General features: G+C 36.2%; 1 protein-coding gene across 1 annotated transcript in view; it reads right to left on the reverse strand.

Annotated features, from left to right (window-relative positions):
* Window positions 1-18,957, reverse strand: part of LOC105463604 (ubiquitin like modifier activating enzyme 6) — a 73,269-nt gene that overhangs the window by 27,095 nt on the left and 27,217 nt on the right. The window contains exons 10-15 of the mRNA XM_011710811.3: window positions 17,178-17,281; window positions 15,889-15,951; window positions 15,146-15,222; window positions 14,195-14,261; window positions 2,480-2,623; window positions 203-270 (exon numbers count right to left, since the gene is read on the reverse strand). Coding sequence (XP_011709113.1) covers window positions 203-270; window positions 2,480-2,623; window positions 14,195-14,261; window positions 15,146-15,222; window positions 15,889-15,951; window positions 17,178-17,281 — 523 coding nt within the window. The remainder of the gene's footprint in view (window positions 1-202; window positions 271-2,479; window positions 2,624-14,194; window positions 14,262-15,145; window positions 15,223-15,888; window positions 15,952-17,177; window positions 17,282-18,957) is intronic.

Genomic DNA, 18,957 nt, shown 5'->3' on the forward strand with positions numbered 1-18,957 from the left:
AAATTTAAAACTTTGCATTCACTATTTATCAAGTAGTAAAGCGATATGACATTATTATGACACTTAAAATGATTACTAGGTAGAGAAAAAACAACTACAAAAGTGATTTAGGAGAAAAGACATATAAAACGAAGGTATGTTTAGACAAAACTTTTAAAATTTATTTCCCTGTTAGTAAAAGCAAGAGAAATTTCATTATTACCGTGGCAGAAATTCTTCACATTCAGGTTTGCCTAGTGATTCAACAATATCTGCTGCTTCAAGATATAACTTAAAGTAGAAGATTAAAAATACAATTATTATGTATAAAACTTAAATTACTATAAAAAGAAGCTCCTTTATAGTTATTTAATAGTCATGAAGGAAAAAATGATAAAAAAAGGCAACTCAGAGTAAAATATTTAAAAATATAATTAAAAACATGTAATATATATATCGATATTCTCTCATTAAAATAACGGTAAAAACTGAAGGAACTGTTAACAGATATAATTGGATTCATGTCACTTAGCCATCCTAAACATGATGTATCCTAATTTTAAACCAAAGGAAATTTCACCTCCAAATCTATTTTTCATAGCTACACAAAAGTTTTAGACGCCCCCATTCAATTTTAGCTACATTTGAATGAGTAATTTGATTACTTTTTGTTTTTTGTTTTTGATTTTTTGAGACAGAGTCTTTCTGTTGCCCAGGTTGGAGTGCAGTGGCGTGATCTCTGCCTCCTGAGTTCAAGTGATTCTCCTGCCTCAGTCTACCGAGTAGCCAGGACTATAGGTGCGCGCCACCAGGCCCGGCTAATTTTTTTGTATTTTTAGTAGAGATGGGGTTTCACCATGTTGGCCAGGCTGGTCTTGAACTCCTGATCTCAGGCGATCTGCCCATCGCAGCCTCCCAAAGTGCTGGGATTACAGGCATGAGCCACTGTGCCCAGCCATAATTTGATTACTTTTTGAGAAGAAAGTACCTACTCTGTATTTATTTTTCAGCTTGGATATATAATCTATAATTATACATACTATGTGTATGTGTATGTCATCTATAATTATACACACTATAGGAAAATAATCTAGGAAACCAAAATTTCAGCTTTTTAAAAATATCAAAGATAATTAAAGTTAATGAAGAACTGAGTCTTACTCTCATTTTCATTTAAGTAACTTGTGTGGCTAAATTTGAACGTGAACAACTGGTTACTTATTGTATTATAACACAGAATCTATCAATTAACCCAGGCTGGAGTGTAGTAGAACAATCGCGGCTCACTACAACCTCTGGCTCCCAGGTTCAAGCGATTCTCCTGCCTCAGCCTCCCGAGTAGCTGGAACTACAGGGGTGTGTCACCATGCCCAGCTAATTTTTTGTATTTTTAGTACAGGTGGGGTTTCACAATGTTAGCCAGGATGGTCTCGATCTCCTGACCTCATGAGCTGCCCGCCTCGGTCTCTCAAAGTGCTGTGATTATAGGCATGAGCCACCGCGCCTGCCCTAATGGTTATCTTTAAACCAGATTTTTACTAACGTACTTGTATTCTATGTTAAAATAAAGAATTCAGCAGCAAAATAGCACTGTGAGTACCTATTAAAATATAAAAAAATGAGCCGGGTGCAGTGGCTCACGCCTGTAATCCCAGCACTTTGGGAGGCCGAGGCGGGCGGATCACGAGGTCAGGCGTTTGAGACCAGTCTGACAACATAGTGAAATCCCATCTCTACTAAAAACACAAAAAATTAGCCAGGTGTGGTGCTGCGTGTCTGTAACCCCATCTACTTGGGAGGCTGAGGCAGGAGAATCGCGTGAACCCGGGAGGCAGAGGTTGCAGTGAGCTGAGATCGTGCGATTGCACTCCAGCCTGGGTGACGGTGCGAGACTCTGTCCCAAAAAAATAAAAATAAAAAATAAAATGATAAATGTTATATTCAAAATGTTTATGGTGTTTCAACAGAAAGAGGGCCTGGAGGCAGCATCCTTTCATACCTTGTGCCAATTATTCCTGCTGGTAAAAGACATGGGGATTTTTATTCCATCTTGTGATGTTCATACCCCATGCAACTCTAAAACCTGTACCACTCCCATGTTCTCCACTTTTGTAAGTTTACACCTAGAAAGGGAACCTGAAGGTTCATGATAGTAAAAGATTCCATGGAACAAATTCAAGAGTCCTGAGAGTCCAAGAATGCTAAGCTTATGGTACTGGAGAACAATTACCTATAAGGATAGAACATTCATTCCCTTACTGTCACAACTACGGGAAATACATTTGAGAAGGCAACTTTGAGTTATATCTCAATAGCCCTAAAATATCATCTTGTTAATTTCAATCACAGAATCAAGTGTTGGAGGCATACTGCTTGCATCTCTTTCATGCATCAAAATGTATTTTAAGGTTGCTTTTCTAATATATTAATACTAAATTATAATATGTAACACATTTCATTTCATGAGTAAAGAATTCAACCTTAAAAACTCAGAACTAACCCACTGGCACAAAGGAGAAAATTTTCCTGTTACAGCTTTCAATACTTCTTGGCTGGCAACACCTCCTACTGCTGCAGCAAGTGGAGATAAAAAGCCTTGAGCAGTCCAAGAGAGCCAATGCACAATGTCAGCATTTACATCAGGCTAAAACAAAAGCCATAAAAGACAATAATATTAACAGCATTTAAACGGTATACTTAAAATTTCAATGACTAAATGTGAGAATTAGAACTTAACTTCTTAAAAAGCTATTCAATTCCCCTACTAAATAACTCTAAAAATGTCCCGATTTCATGATAACAGACCCATTTGTGTGTTACCTTAAGTAGTGTCTCCCTTTACTAGTACCTGCCCATTTTTGTTTTTGGACTCTATATCTAGGGCATCATTTATAATTAACTCGAATATCTACCATTTATAGTTTTTGTCAAAGAACAGTTCTGTGATGCCAGTCAGACATATTTACAAATAAATAGATTTTTTAAAAAGTTTGTTAATGAAAACTACTATGAAAAAACCCTGAACTATGATAAATGAAAATAAAATCTTAAAAATGATAAGCTATCAGTTTGTGTTGAAAGTTGTAAATAAAAACTGCAATGAATAATGACACAATACATTGTTAGAGATAATGTTTTCAATTACGCTTAAAAGTTATGTATCTCAAAAAAGAATATTTTAAAGGAAATATTGGAAAACTGAATTTTAGATCTATTATTTTAGCACAATGTCTTACATGTGACAAAGATCTTTTCATGAGCTTATTTTCTTTCTCTTCCTATTTAAACATCAGTAATCTTAATTTTATCACTAAACTTCAAGTTTGCCTAATTAATCTTCTGAAATCCTATGTAAAAGAAGAGTTCTTGTACATTTAGGAGCGGAAAGAGAAGAGTTTTTATTACACTCTCAAAAATATTTGTGACACAAAATGGTTACTACTTACTATTCCACCCCTCCATTTCAACTTTCCATATCTCATTATTTACAACTATTGAGCACTAGCCTCAACCAAGATCAATTACAATTTAAATTCTGCAATTTTTGAATGCAGATATTGTTGGTGGTGACAATATTAAAAACAATGATGAGAATGATAACAACAGTATAAGTGGGCACTTACCATGCCAGGTTTTATATTAAGTCCTTACATAACATTCAAAATAATCCTTATAGATATAATTTCTATTATACAAGAAAACCGAAACATTGAAAAATTAAGTAACTTATTCAAGATTTTATAGCTAGTAAATGGTAAAGCCAGGATCTGGACCCAAAAAGTCCAACTTTATAGGTTTATTCTCAGCATTAGGTTATGCAACCTCCCAGGATTCTTTATTTTTTAGTAAACAAACATCTAAATTTTGGGAATTTTTGGTTACCATAGGATAAAGACAGCGGCCTATACCTAAGTTTCCCTACATAATCTCCAAAACATATGCATAATCACAAGAAGAGAAATAAAATAGTGACAGGGCTTCAGTATTACTAGAAAACAGAATATTATAAAATTTTGCAAACTCCATCAGCACTCTCGCTAGATTTCACATTGCTACAATCTTGGACAGAGAGCAGAATATATGAAGAGATCACAGAAGAAGGTGAATGGCCTAATGGTAACAAAACACGTCCTAAGAAAAAGAAATTCCCACACTAAGTGCAGAAAATATTGATGAGAGGTATAAAACTGGTGGCAGATCTCAGCCGTCAAAGAAAGTCAACCTGGGAGAGAAAGATGTTAACAGAAGAGGGGAGACATTCTTTGAGAGAGAAAGCTAAAGAGAGAGATGTTAAGAATTTGGTAAAAATCAAAGAGACCTACAAAACACACCAGTACCTCTCCACCACAAAAAGGTCATCCATTAAAAGCTCCTTTTCAGTATCCTAAGAGAGTAGTACAAAAGCAGGAACCTAAAAAGCACCTAAAACCCTTACCCTGTCCAAAAAGTAAGCACAAAAATCACTCTACAATACAAAGCTAATGTAAGAAGAAAACAGAAAATCAGAATCAAAACATTTCAGCTACTGAAAATCCACACCCCTACAACTAATCAAAAGTCAGAAGATATTTAAGTGAATTATATATTCTTAACAAGCACTTGGCAACATGGGGGGAAAAAAGATCACAAAAAACCTTGAATCAGGAATTTAAAAACTAAGAACAGAAATGATCCATTCTACCCTTCCAGAAAAGAAAAGAATTAAACAACATTTGACTCTGCATATCAAAATGGGCTTATGGTGTACGTGGGAAACTTTACTGAATAATCAACTCTGAGATATAACCTGGTAAAACTATTAGATGAAGATAAAGATTAAACACATAGGGCCTTAAAGCAAAAAGAACAGATTACTTCTAAGAGTATGAAAATTGGGCTGGCATCTTATTTTTCAACAGCAAAAAATAAAGCAACATACCAGTGAACAAAGTAACAGCCCAGAATTTTACATCTAGCCAAGCTTAAAACTATGAAAGCTACAGAAAAAATATGAAACATAAAAACTCAGGGAATACCATAATTCTGAGCTCTTTTTGAGAAACAGACTAAACCTGATTTCAAGACTTAATATAAAAGCCATAATAAGCAAGACAAGATGGAGCTGGCAAAAGAACAGAAACAATGTGAAGACAGTAGAGTACAGAAATAGACCTATACATATATGGTAAAAAAAAAAACCTGTTGACAAAGATGCCAAGACATTTCAATAAAGAATAGTCTTTTCCACAAATGGGCTAGAATAACTGGACATTCATATACAAAAAAATTAACTTTCATCTATACTTTGTGCAGTATATAAAGACACACTCATAAAACTACAAAAGAGTGCACAAAATTAGTGTAAAGTCATGCACACTGATCTCTACTTTGTATGATCACATCTTTATCAATACTTTGCACCATATGCAAAAATGAACTTATAAAATTACAAAAATATAAACTGTCTAGAAGAAAACAGCGTTTTGACCCTGTGTTAAAAAAGCTCTTAAGACAAAAAAGCACGAACCACAAAAAAAGTATTCTTTTTGTGGTTTGAAAAATTGAATTTCAGAGACTATAACTCATATCCAAATATATAAAGACATAAAAACTCTCTCAACCAATAATTAAAAACTATTTTAAAAACAGGCAGAGATTTTTAAAAGACAGTTTATTACAGAAGATATATGAATGGCAAATAATCATATTAAAAGACACTCAAATTCATGGCCAGTGACATGAAAATGAAAACCAAAATGATATACTACCACATACATATAAAAATGTTTAAAATCATATAAACAGACAACACAGAGTATAAGGAAGCTGCAGCACAACTGAAATTCTCATACACTTCTGGTGAGAATGCAAAATGGTACAGCTACTTTGCAAAAACAGTTTGGCTGTTTCTTATGAAATTCAACATGGTCTTAGTCCTCCAAGATGGCCGAATAGGAACAGCTCCAGTTTGCAGCTCCCAGCGAGATTGATGTGGAAGACGGGTGATTTCCGCATTCCAACATGAGGTACCTGGGTCATCCCACTGGAACTGGTTGGAGTAGTGGGTGCAGCCCATGAAGGGCAAGCTGAAGCACTGTGGTACATCACCTCACCTGGGAAGCACAAGCGATCAGGGGATTTCCCTTTCCTAGCCAAGGGAAGCCATCACAGACTGTACCTGGAAAAATGGTACACTTCCCACCATCTTAGCAACCACCAGACCAGGAGATTCTTCCCTGTGCCTGGCTTGGCGGATCCTATTCCCACCTAGCCTTGCTCACTGCTAGCGCAGCTGTCTGAGATCCACCTGCGAGGCTGCTGCCTGGCGAGGGAACAGGTGTCCGCCATTGCTGAGGCTTGAGTAGGTAAACAAAGCAGCTGGGAAGTTTGAACTGGGTGGAGCCCACCCCAACTCAGCAAGGCCTACTGCCTCTATAGACTCAACCTCTGTGGGCAGGGCTTAGCTAAACAAAAGGCAGCAGACAACTTCTGCACTTAAATGTCCCTGTCTGATGGCACTGAACACAGCACTGGTTCTCCCAGCATGGCGTTCAAGCTCTGAGAACGGACAGACTGCCTCCTCCAGTGCGTCCCTGACCCCTATGTAGCCTGACTGGGAGACACCTCCCAGTAGGGGCGGACAAGATACCTCATACAGGTTGGTGCCCCTCTGGGACGAAGCTTCCAGAGGAAGGATCAGGAAGCAATATTTACTGTTCCTTTGTAATCCTTAGAGACCTACAAAGAGACTTAGTCTCCCACACAATAATAATGGGAGACTTTAACATCCCACTATCAATATTAGACAGATCAACGAGACAGAAGGTTAACAAGGATATCCAGGACTTGAACTCAGCTCTGCACCAAGAGGACCTAATAGACATCTACAGAACTCTCCACCCCAAATCAACAGAGTATACATTATTCTCAGCACTACATTGCACTTATTCTAAAACTGACCACATAATTGGAAGTAAAACACTCCTCAGCAAATGTAAAAGAACAGAAATCACAACAAACTGTCTGTCAGACCACAGTGCAATCAAATTAGAACTCAGGATGAATAAACTCAAAACCACACAACTATGTGGAAACTGAACAACCTGCTCCTCAATGACTACTGCGTAAATAATGAAATGAAGGCAGAAATAAAGATTTTCTTTGAAACCAATGAGAACAAAGACACAACATACCAGAATCTCTGGGAAGCATTCAAAGCAGTGCATAGAGGAAATTTATAGCAGTAAATGCCGACAAGAGAAAGCAGGAAAGATCTAAAATCGACACCCTAACATCACAATTAAAAGAACTAGAGAAGCAACAGCAAACACATTCAAAAGCTAGCAGAAGGCAATACATAACTAAGATCAGAGGAGAACTGAGGGAGCTAGAGACACAAAAAACCCTTCAAAAAATTCATGAGTCTAGAAGCTGGTTTTTTGAAAAGATTAACAAAATTGATAGACCACTAGCAAGACTAATAAAGAAGAAAAGAGAGAAGAATGAAATAGATGCAATAAAAAAATGATAAAGAGGATATCACCACCGATCCCACAGAAATACAAACTACCACCAGAGAATACTATAAGCCCCGCTATGCAAATAAACTAGAAAATCTAGAAGAAACGGATAAATTCCCGGACACATACACCCTCCCAAGACTAAACCAGCAAAAAGTTGAATCTCTGAATAGAACAATAACAGGTTCTGAAATAGGGGCAATAATTAATAGCCTACCAACCAAAAAGAGTCCACGACCAGAGGGATTCACAGCCAAATTCTACCCGAGTTACAAAGGGGAGCTGGTACCTTTCCTTCTGAAACTATTTCAATCAACAGAAAAAAAGGGAATCTTCCCTAACTCATGTTATGAAGCCAGCATCATCCTGATACCAAAGTCTGGCAGAAACACAACAACAACAAAAAAGAGAATTTTAGACCAATATCCCTGATGAACATCGATGCAAAAATCCTCAATAAAATACTGGCAAACCGAATCCAGCAGCACATCAAAAAGCTTATCGAACATGATCAAGTCGGCTTCATCCCTGGGATGCAAGGCTGATTCAACATACACAAATCAATAAACGTAATCCATCACATAAACAGAACCAATGACAAAAACCACATGATTATCTCAATAGGTACAGAAAAGGCCTTCAACAAAATTCAACAGCCTTTCATGCTAAAAACTCCCAATGACTTAGGTATTGATAGAATGTTATCTCAAAATAATAAGAGCTATTTATGACAAACCCACAGCCAGTATCATACTCAATGGGCAAAAACTGGATGCATTCCCTTGGAAAACTGGTACAAGACAAGGATGCCCTCTCTCACCACTTCTATTCAACATAGTGTTGGAAGTTCTGGCCAGAGCAATCAGGCAAGAGAAAGAAATAAAGGGTATTCAATTAGGAAAAGAGGAAGTCAAATGGTCTCTGTTTGCAGATGACCTGATTGTATATTTAGAAAACCCCATTTTCTCAGCCCCAAATCTCCTTAAGCTGATAAGCAACTTCAGCAAAGTCTCAGGATACATGCAAATCAACATGCAAAATCACAAGCATTCCTACACACCAATTATAGACAAAGAGATAGCCAAATTGTGAGTGAACTTTCATTCACAATTGCTACAAAGAGAATAAAATATCTAGGAATTCAACTTACAAGGAATGTGAAGGACCTCTTCAAGAAGAAGTACAAACCACTACTTAAGGAAATGAAAGAGGACACAAACAAATGGAAGAACATTCCATGCTCATGGAAAGGAAGAATCAATGTCATTAAAATGCCCATTCTGCCCAAGCAGGTAATTTATAGATTCAATGCCATCCCCATCAAGCTACCAAGGACTTTCTTCACAGAATTGGAAAAAACTACTTTAAAGTTCATGTGGAACCAAAAAAGACCCCACATTGCCAAGACAATCCTAAGTCAAAAGAACAAAGCTGGAAGCATCACGCTACCTGACCTCAAATTATACTTCAAGGCTACAGTAACCAAAACAGCATGGTACTGGTACCAAAACATAGACCAATGGAACAGAACAGAGGCCTCAGAAAAAACACCACACATCTCCATCGATCTGATCTTTGACAAACCTGACAAAAACAAGCAATGGGGAAAGGATTCCCTGTTTAATAAATGGTGCTGGGAAAACTGGATAGCCATATGTAGAAAGCTGAAACTGGATCCCTTCCTTACACCTTATACAAAAATTAACTCAAGATGAATTAAAAAATTAAATGTAAGATCTAAAACCATAAAAACCCTAGAAGAAAACCTCGGCAATAACCATTCAGAACATAGGCATGGGCAAAGACTTCATGACTAAAATACCAAAAGCAATGGCAACAAAAGCCAAAACAGACAAATGGGACCTAATTAAACTAAAGAGCTTCTGCACAGCAAAAGAAACTATCATCAGAGTGAACAGCAACCTACAGAATGGGAGAAAATATTTGCAATCTATCCATCTGACAAAGGGCTAATATCCAGAATCTACAAAGAACTTAAAACAAATTTACAAAAACAAAAACAAAAAACAAACAACCCCATCAGAAAGTGGGCAAAGGATATGAATAAACACTTCTCAAAAGAAGACATTTATTCAGCCCCCAGACACATGCAAAAATGCTCATCATCACTGGTCATCAGAGAAATGCAAATCAAAACCACAATGAGATACCATCTCATCCCAGTTAGAATGGCGATCATTAAAAGGGAAACTACAGATGCTGGAGAGGATGTGTAGAAAGAGGAACGCTTTTACACTGTTGGTGGGAGTGTAAATCAGTTAAACCATTGTGGAAGATAGTGTGGCAATTCCTCAAGGATCTAGAACTAGAAATACCATTTGACCCAGCAATGCCATTACTGGGTATATACCCAAAGGATTATAAATCATGGTACTATAAAGACACATGCACATGTATATTTATTGTGGCACTATTCACAATAGCAAAGACTTGGAACCAACCCAAATGTCCAACAATTATAGATTGGATTAAGAAAATGTAGCACATATACACCATGGAATACTATGCAGCTGTAAAAAAAGATGAGTTCATGTCCTTTGCAGGGACATGGATGAAGCTGGAAACCATCATTCTTAGCAAACTATCACAAGGACAGAAAACCAAACACCGCATGTTCTCACTCATAGGTGGGAATTGAACAATGAAAACACATGGACACAGGGCAGGGAACATCACAGGGGAGGGCGGCTGGGGGAGGTAAAGCATTAGGAGAAATACCTAATGTAAATGACAAGTTGATGGGTGCAGCAAACCAACATGGCACATGTATACCTACGTAAGAAACCTGCACGTTGTGCACATATACCCTAGAACCTAAAGTATAAAAGAAAATAAATAAAAAATAAACATACATCTATCATAAGACTCTGTAACACACTTTAGGGTAGTTATATAAGAGAAGCAAAGACATATGTCCACATCAAAATCTATATGCAAGTAGTTGTAATAACTATTCATAATTGCTCAGTACGGAAACAGCCCATATTTTCCATCAAGTGATGTAAAAACAAACTGTAGTACACAATGAAACAAAAAAACAAATACCACGTGCTCTCACTTACAAGTGGGAACTAAATGATAAGAACACATGGATACACAGAGGGGAACACCACACACTGGGGCCTACTGGAGGGTGGGAAGAGCGGGGAAAATAACTAACAGGTACTAGGCTTAATACCTGGGTGATGAAATAATATGTATGACAAACCCCCATGATGCAAATTTACCTATATAACAAACTTGCACATGTACCCCTAAACTTAAAAGAAAAAACAAAAATGAAATGAACATGCAACAAAATGGAAAAAACTCAAGTTAATTATAATTAGTGATAGAAACCAGATTCAAAAGGCTACATATACTATATGACTCCATTTATATGACATTCTGGAAAAGAAAAAATCTATAGTGGATGCTAAGGTTTGGTTATGGGCTGGAGAGGTAATTATAAAGAGGCATGAGGGAACTTTTTTGCATTACGGAATGTTTTATATTTTAATTGTGGTGGTAGACCCATTACTGTACACTTTGAATTAATTGCATACATCTGAACTGATAGTGTACAAAATTTTTTATAACTACACACCCAAAAAGAGTGAAAAATTTACTTTATGTAAATTTCACATCAATAAACTTGATAAATTCCTAATCACATCCTTCTGTTTAATCACAGACTTCTACAATCTATTTCTAGCTTTTCATACATTTTATTTTCTCAAAGCACTATATATGCAACACAAGGTCTTTCACTATGGCTAGTGAGTCACTGTTTTCAGTACATTTATTATTTCTTTCTTTGTGTAATTATAGAACATATGATATTAAAGCTTTTACCACTGATGTTAAGATTCTTACTTCCTGAGATGGTTTGGCTGTGCCCCCACCCAAAATCTCATCTTGAATTGTAATCCCCATAATCACCACATGTCAACGTGGGACCAGGCAGTGGTTACTGGATAGTGGGGGTGGTTCTCCCATGCTATTCTGATGATAGTGAGTTTCACGAGATCTGACAGTTTTATAAGCGTCTGGCAGTTCCTCTGCTTGCACTCACTCTGTCCTCCCACCCTGTGAAGAAGCTGCCTGCTTCTCCTGTGCCTTCTGCCATGATGGTAAAGTTTCCTGAGGCTTCCCCAGTCATGTGGAACTGTGAGTCAATTACCTCTTTCCTATATAAATTACCCAGTTTTGGGTATTTCCTCATAGCAGTGTGAGAACAGACTAATAGAGTAAATTGGTACAGCAGAGAGTGGGGTGCTGCGATAAAGATACCCAAAAGTGTGGAAGTGACTTTGGAACTGGAAAAGGCAGAGGTTGAAATAGTTTGGAGGGCTCAGTAGACGATAGGAAGATGTGGGAAAGTCTGGAACTTATCAGTTTTGACCAAAATGCTGATAGTGATATGGACAATGAAGTCAAGGCTGAGGTGGTCTCAGATGGAGACAAGGATCCTGCTGGGAACTAGAATAAAGGTGACTCTTATTATGCTTTAGTAAAGAGACTGGCGGCATTTTGCCTCTGCCCTAGAGATCTGTAGAACGTTGAACTTGAGAGAGATGATTTAGGGTATCTGGCAGAGAAATGTCTAAGTAGTAAAGCATTCAAGGTGTGACTGAGGTGCTCTTAAAAGCATTAAGTTTTATGCATTCACAAAAAGATGGTTTGGAATTGGAACTTACGCTTAAAAGAGAAGCAGAGCATTAAAGTTTGGAAAAAATGCAGCCTGATGATACAATAGAAAAGAAAAATCCATTTTCTGAGGAGAAATTCAAGTCAGCTGCAGAAATTTCCATAAATAACAAGCAGGTAAATGTTAATTGCCAAGACAATGGGAAAATGTCTCCAGGCATGTCAGAGGTCTTCAAGACAGCTCCATCACAGGCCTGGAGGCCTAATAGGAAAAAATGGTTTTATGGGGTGGCCCCAGGGCCTTAAAGGGGCCAATGTACAGCTCAGGCTGTTGCTTCAGAGGGTACAAGCCCTAAGCCTTGGTGGCTTACACATGGTGTTGGGCCTGCGGGTGCACAGAAGTCAAGAATCGAGGTTTGGGAACCTCTGCCTAGATTTCAGAGGATGTATGAAAACACCTGGATGTCCAGGCAGAAGTTTACTGCAGGGGTGGAGCCCTCATGGAGAACCTCTTGCTAAGGCAGTGCAGAAGGAAAATGTGGGGTTGGAGCCCCCAAAGAGAGTCCCCATTGGCACTGCCTAGTAGAGCTGTGAGAAGAGTGCCACAGTCCTCCAGATCCCAGAATAGTAGATACAACGAAAGCATGGACCATGAATCTGGAAAAACTGCAACACTCAATGCCAACTCATGAAAGCAGCTGGAAGTGGGGGCTGTACCTTGTATTGCCACAGGGTGAAGATGCCCAAGACCATGGGAACCCACCTCTTGCATCAGTGTGACCTGGATGTGAGACATGGAGTCAAAGAAGATCATTTTGGAACCTTAAGGATTAATGACTGCCCTACTGGATTTTACAGTGCATGGGGCCTGTAGCCCCTTTGTTTTGCCCAATTTCTCCCATTTGGAATGGGAGCCTTTATTTAATATCTGTACCCTCACTGCATCTAGGAAGTAACTAACTTGCTTCTGATTTTACAGGCTCATAGGTGGAAGGGACTTGCCTTGCTCAGATAAGACTTTGGACTTGGACTTCTGGATTAATGCTGGAATGGGCTAACACTTTTGGGGACTGTTGGAAAGGCATGATTGTGTTTTGAAATGTGAGTACATGAGACTCAGGAGGGACCAGGGATGAAATGATACATTTTGGCTGTGTCTCCATCCAAAATCTCATCTTGAATTGTTATCCCCATAATCCCCACATGTCAAGGGCAGGACCACGTGGAGGTTATCAGTGAGTGATAGTGAGTGAGTCTCATGAGATCTGATGGTTTTATAAGAACCTGGCAGTTCCCCTGCTTGTACTCACTCTGTCCTACCACCCTGTGAAGAGGTGCCTACTTCTCCTTTGTCTCCTGCCAGGATTGTAAGTTTCCAGAGGCCTCCCCAGCCATGAGGAACTGTGAGTCAATTAAACTTCTTTCCTTTATAAATAACCCATCTCAGGATTTCTTCATAGCAGTATGAGAATGGACTAATACACTTCCCTCTCATTTTTATAAAATAAGAACAAAAATAATAAGAATCTTCAAATAATTGCACAAACACTACCATGTTTATAGCTGCTTAAATAAAACTGTTGACAAGCAGGCACTGGCATCATAACACACACAAAAAAACCATTTTCTAGGTGACATGTTTAAATCTAAATCTGATGTGCAAAATGTGATAAAGAGATGTGAATGTATAATGTATAAAACAGATGACTTAGAAGAAAGTTAACATATATAACTTTAAGTGGGTTAACAAATCAAGTAAATCATAACAGAATAATAAATAATAGTAACACTTAAAAAAATAGCAGCAGCAAATAGTAATTACTATATGTCACATGACATTTCTAAGTACTTTACAAAATTAAATCATTTAATGTTCACAATAACCCTATGAAGGTAGGTTAACTCTATTTTATAGATTTATAAATTAAAACATAACAAAGTGAAATAAAGTTGTCTAATGCCACAGAGTAGCAAAGCTGGATGTGAAGGATAAGAGAATACTAATATATAGAACACTTATGTATTAACAAACAGATATTCGGACAGCCATAAATTTCAATAGTCACCTTCTCTTCCAAGGTTTCACTTATAGATGTTGCTAGTTTCAACAGTTCTTCTGAATCTTGTTGGCATCTACAACTCAAAACAGAAAACCCTAACTTTAGTTTTCTCAACTGCCATAAACAGTAGGACATACTCAAAATTAAAATTTAGGAAATATATAAAAGAATGTGGGATTTTGCCAACAGGTAGCACAAAATGTTTTACTGATTTAAAGATGATTGACTTATAAATACATTACTTCAAAATCACACTTATATCAGTATATAAATAAGCTTAGTCTTTTTTTTTTTTTTTTTTTTTGAGACAGAGTCTCATTCTGTCACCCAGGCTGGAGTGCAGTGGTGCAATCTTGGCTCACTGCACCCTCTGCCTCCTGGTTCAAGTAATTCTCGTGCCTCAGCCTCCCAAGGAGCTGGGATTAATGGCATGCACCACCATGCCTGGTAATTTCTGTATTTTTAGCAGAGACAGGGTTTCGCCATGTTGGCCAGGCTGGTCTCAAACTCCTGGCCTCAAGTAATCCACCCACCTCGGCCTCCCAAAGTCCTGGGATCACAGGCGTGGGCCACCACACCCAACCCCAAGATTTAATCCAAAATACAAAAAGTAAAAACCTTCTCCAACAGTAGTCCGACTTAACAGGGTATAAAGTTAAAAAAAAAGTTACTATGGATTAATAATTCAATAATTCTCAGAATTTTTTTTGTTGTTTTAAAAAGCTTTAATTTTTAAAGGCTTCAAAGTGGGAAAATTCACATTTAGTATGATTCCACTTTTAAAACCAATTTCTCCACTCCCACCAGGAAAAGGACTAGAAAGTCATAATAAATCTTTACACAGCTTGGCATATCTATTGGTATTGTAATTACAAAGGGCATAGTTTTTAAATTATAATTTCTGAACTACTACTTTTATAGAAAGGAAAATATTTATTTTTAAACTTAAAACATTACCCAACATTTGGCTTGCGACTGTATTTCTCCTGAAACTGGTCCAAGGCAAGCATAGCTGTGTGAATCTCTAAAGGTGCCTATTAAGAACATTAAAAATTGGCCAACATTTACTGAGTGCTTGTATGTCCCAGGCACTGGGCTAAATGCTTTTAAAACATTATTTAACCATCACAATAAACACATTAGCTTAATACTATTATTAACTCTATTTAACAAATTAGAAACCTGAAGGTTAGAAGTTAAATGACTTAACCTCAAGGCCATGAAGGTAAATGATTTAATCCCCTTTCCTTATTAAAATTTACAAATTTGGAAACTGTTAGTTCCTTCCTTATCACATTTCCTGCTATAAAATTACATCCATTTAAAAAAAAAATAGAATACATACTCAAAGCTTTTTTGGTAAGAAATATGCATTATATAAAAATGGTACGATTCAGAAAATCTTTTAATAAGATCATTTATACAAGTTATTGAAATCGTCTTTTAATTATCAAAGTTGGCAAATCATTATAAAAGTGAAACTTTTTCCTATTACTTTAACATTTTTTCTATGATACACATTCCCATTTTTAATCCTCGGAAGTCAACTTTTGATATGTGAGTATAACCTTTAATATACTCACATTATAAGGCCTAACAGTAAGATATCTACATGGTTATTCCATTTTAACTTTATAATCACTCACTAATTCTCATCTCTGATTCTGCTGCCTCTCTCAAACCTGTAAGTGTTTATTTACCTCAGGTTTGCTAAAATCCACAATAAGGCACTTTGGATGTTTTATCTGCCTCTCCAGTGGCTCCTGATACGGAAAAAAAAAAAATCATTACTTCAGAGTAAGTGAGTGATTATTGGACAAAATATACTGCTATATGTCAGTGCACTAAAAACCAGGGAACTCTCCCAAGGGTCTGAAATAAGTAGGGTTGGGCTGATATGTTTTAACTGAAATAGAAACTAGCTACCACTCTTATGACAATACTTAAAAAAAAAAGTTAAATGCAATAAAACAACCTGCTCCACACAGTAAATTTGGGAACAATTAGTAAAAACATTTGCATACCTAAAAAAATTTATTATTTTAATCTAAAAGCTACCATATCTTTCTAATACCAGGCTATCAAGACTTATTAAATTCTGTATGAAGAACACAAAGGCAAAACAAACAAACAAACAAAAACCAAAATATCCACCCAATCTAAAATTGAGACATATCCAATTAAAACTTGGAGACAAAGCACAAGGAGATATGCAGGAGCACATCTGACTAGATATATTATTTTAATTTTTTTTAAATTCTAACTTTGAGTTGAACAAAGCCTTGTAAATGACTAGAGTTGTTAATAGTTCTGGAAAAGAAAAGGCAATTACGTTAAAACCTTGAGAACTTGTAAGAAAAAACAGAGATGTGTTAGCTTATCCTGAGAAGGAGCCCAAGGATTTTAGTTGCACAAGATCCCTTAGCTTCCTGACACTACATTCTCTATATTCAGCTATTTACATTTTCCTTTCAATGCCAGCCGTTTTTAGAAATTATTTTACATTTCCAACATATATACTGTTTTCTGAAATTTATAAAATTAAATTAAATTTTAAAAACCAGGATTAACAAGTATAATTTGAATATCTTCATTTTAGAAAATTAAATAATAATAAAGTAAAACAACCTCTTCCTAAATCTTGAAAATACATTAGTTTTATTTCTTGTCTTAGAAAGTAAATTGTAATAAGTATGATAAACTCTTTGATAATTCACAAAGGTATAGTTCCTTTCGGGTATACCCATTTAGCTCAACTATATGTATATGGTATTCTGGCTATAAAAGATGTGTAAATTTTTTGTTAATATCCATTTTATTCATTTATTTCATTAGATTAATTCCATTTCCCTCAAAGCAGGTACAAACGAAAAAAAAAAAAATCCGTTTCACATTTAACCTGTTTGGTTAACTGAGTAATTTCATTGTCTCTTCTGCCTTTCTTTTTCTGTGAAGAAATATTTTTTAAGCAGAAAAAAAAAATACTTACAAAGAAAACTGTTTTAGGAGTCTTAACTTGGACAGCTATGCCTCCATGTAAATATGGTTCCAGTTCTGTAGTGTCACCAATACTAAAAGAAAATGGCGATATCACTAGAAGAAAAAAAATTTAAAAATTACACGGGGAAACAGATATTTAAATTTCAACTCTTATTGTCATAAAATGTTAATTATTCCCAATTTACAAAATTAAAAAATTCCAGCATAGTGGTTTTTTGTTCGTTTGTTTGTTTTTTAATGAAGAGCTGGGAGGAGTATGGGGACCTAGACAGAGTGTTTTTTCCAATGTGAAACTCCAGGACTTAAAAATAACGAAGGAAACTTATAGAAAAAGAGTAATGAGGGCTACTCATTATTAGATATTAAAATATATCATAAAGCCTCAATAACATAATAACAACTACCTATCATAATAATATAATATGGTACTGGTTAATAAACAGACAACTGGAAAAGATTAGAGAATTCAGAAACAGTCTCAAGTACACAAAGGACAAAATCAAGGTGGCACCTCAATCAGTAAGGAAAAGATAAGATCGATTATTCAATAAATCTGATACAGAAAAAAGACATCTGGGAAAACACCTATTGCAAATGGACAAAAGTTTTAAGTGTCAAAAAAGACGCTAACAATTTCTTAGATAAAAGCATGAGAGAAAAATTTCTTTAAAACCATGTAGTAAGGAAGGCTTTTCTAAGTAATACTCTAAATAAAAACCATAAAAGAAAATAATTAAAATTTGATTATGAAAACATAAAAAAGAAAACCTCATGACAAAAACCCATCATAAGCAACATCAAAAGATAAATGGCAAACCAGGAAAATATTATGCTCTGTCTGGGCATGGTGGCATGTGCCTGTAGTCCCATCTAATCAGGAGGCCAAGGAAGCAGCATCACTTGAACCCAGGAGACTGTAGTGTGCTAAACTGTACCTTTGAATAGCCACTGTACTCCAGCCTGGATAACAAAGTGAGACCCTCATTTCTTAAAAAGAAAAAACATGGTCCGATAACATTTTCATCTATATTATGACATATTAGGTAGCTATAAAAGAAAATTTAAAGGAAAAAAAAAAGGACGTTCTCCAATTACTAATGAGAAAAGATCACAAATATATTTTGTTTAATAAAAAGATAAAGGACAGCACTATGTATAATGTGCTTCCTTCTGTGTTAAAAACAAACAAACAAACAAATACACAATAAACTAAGACTAACAGTTACCTGTGGTAGTGGATGAGAACTGTGAGGGTGAAATCAAGTTTGGGCAGAACACTTTTCATTGTAAACATTTACCGTTTCTCATTTCTGAACCATTTGGTTATTCAAAAAATTAAGTTAAAAAAACCAAGTAAGCCCTCCCCTTTACTTAATATATTATATAATACAGGCATCTATACTATATAATATGTAATATATACTATATATGTGTATATATAATAAATATATAAAGTAGACAGAATGGTCAGCAGAGTGAACACCAAACTTAGCTGCTGTTACCTCTGGAGAGGAAAGGAAGTCTGAAGTAGAATTCATTTTTAGCCCTATTTAAACATATACACATACATATATATCTAGAATAAGTTTGTATTATTTTAGCTATTTAACAGTGTTTTTTGGCTGGTCATGAGGTTTTTTTGATCTTCATGCCTGTAATTACAACACTTTGGGCAGCCAAGGGGAAAGGTTGACTTGAGCCCTGGGGTTTGAGACCAGCCTGAGCAACATAGAGATCTTGTCTCTACAAAAATAAAAAAAGTTAGCCAG

The sequence above is a fragment of the Macaca nemestrina genome, chromosome 3 (genome assembly GCF_043159975.1).
Source record: "Macaca nemestrina isolate mMacNem1 chromosome 3, mMacNem.hap1, whole genome shotgun sequence".
Classification (NCBI taxonomy): Eukaryota; Metazoa; Chordata; class Mammalia; order Primates; family Cercopithecidae; genus Macaca; species Macaca nemestrina.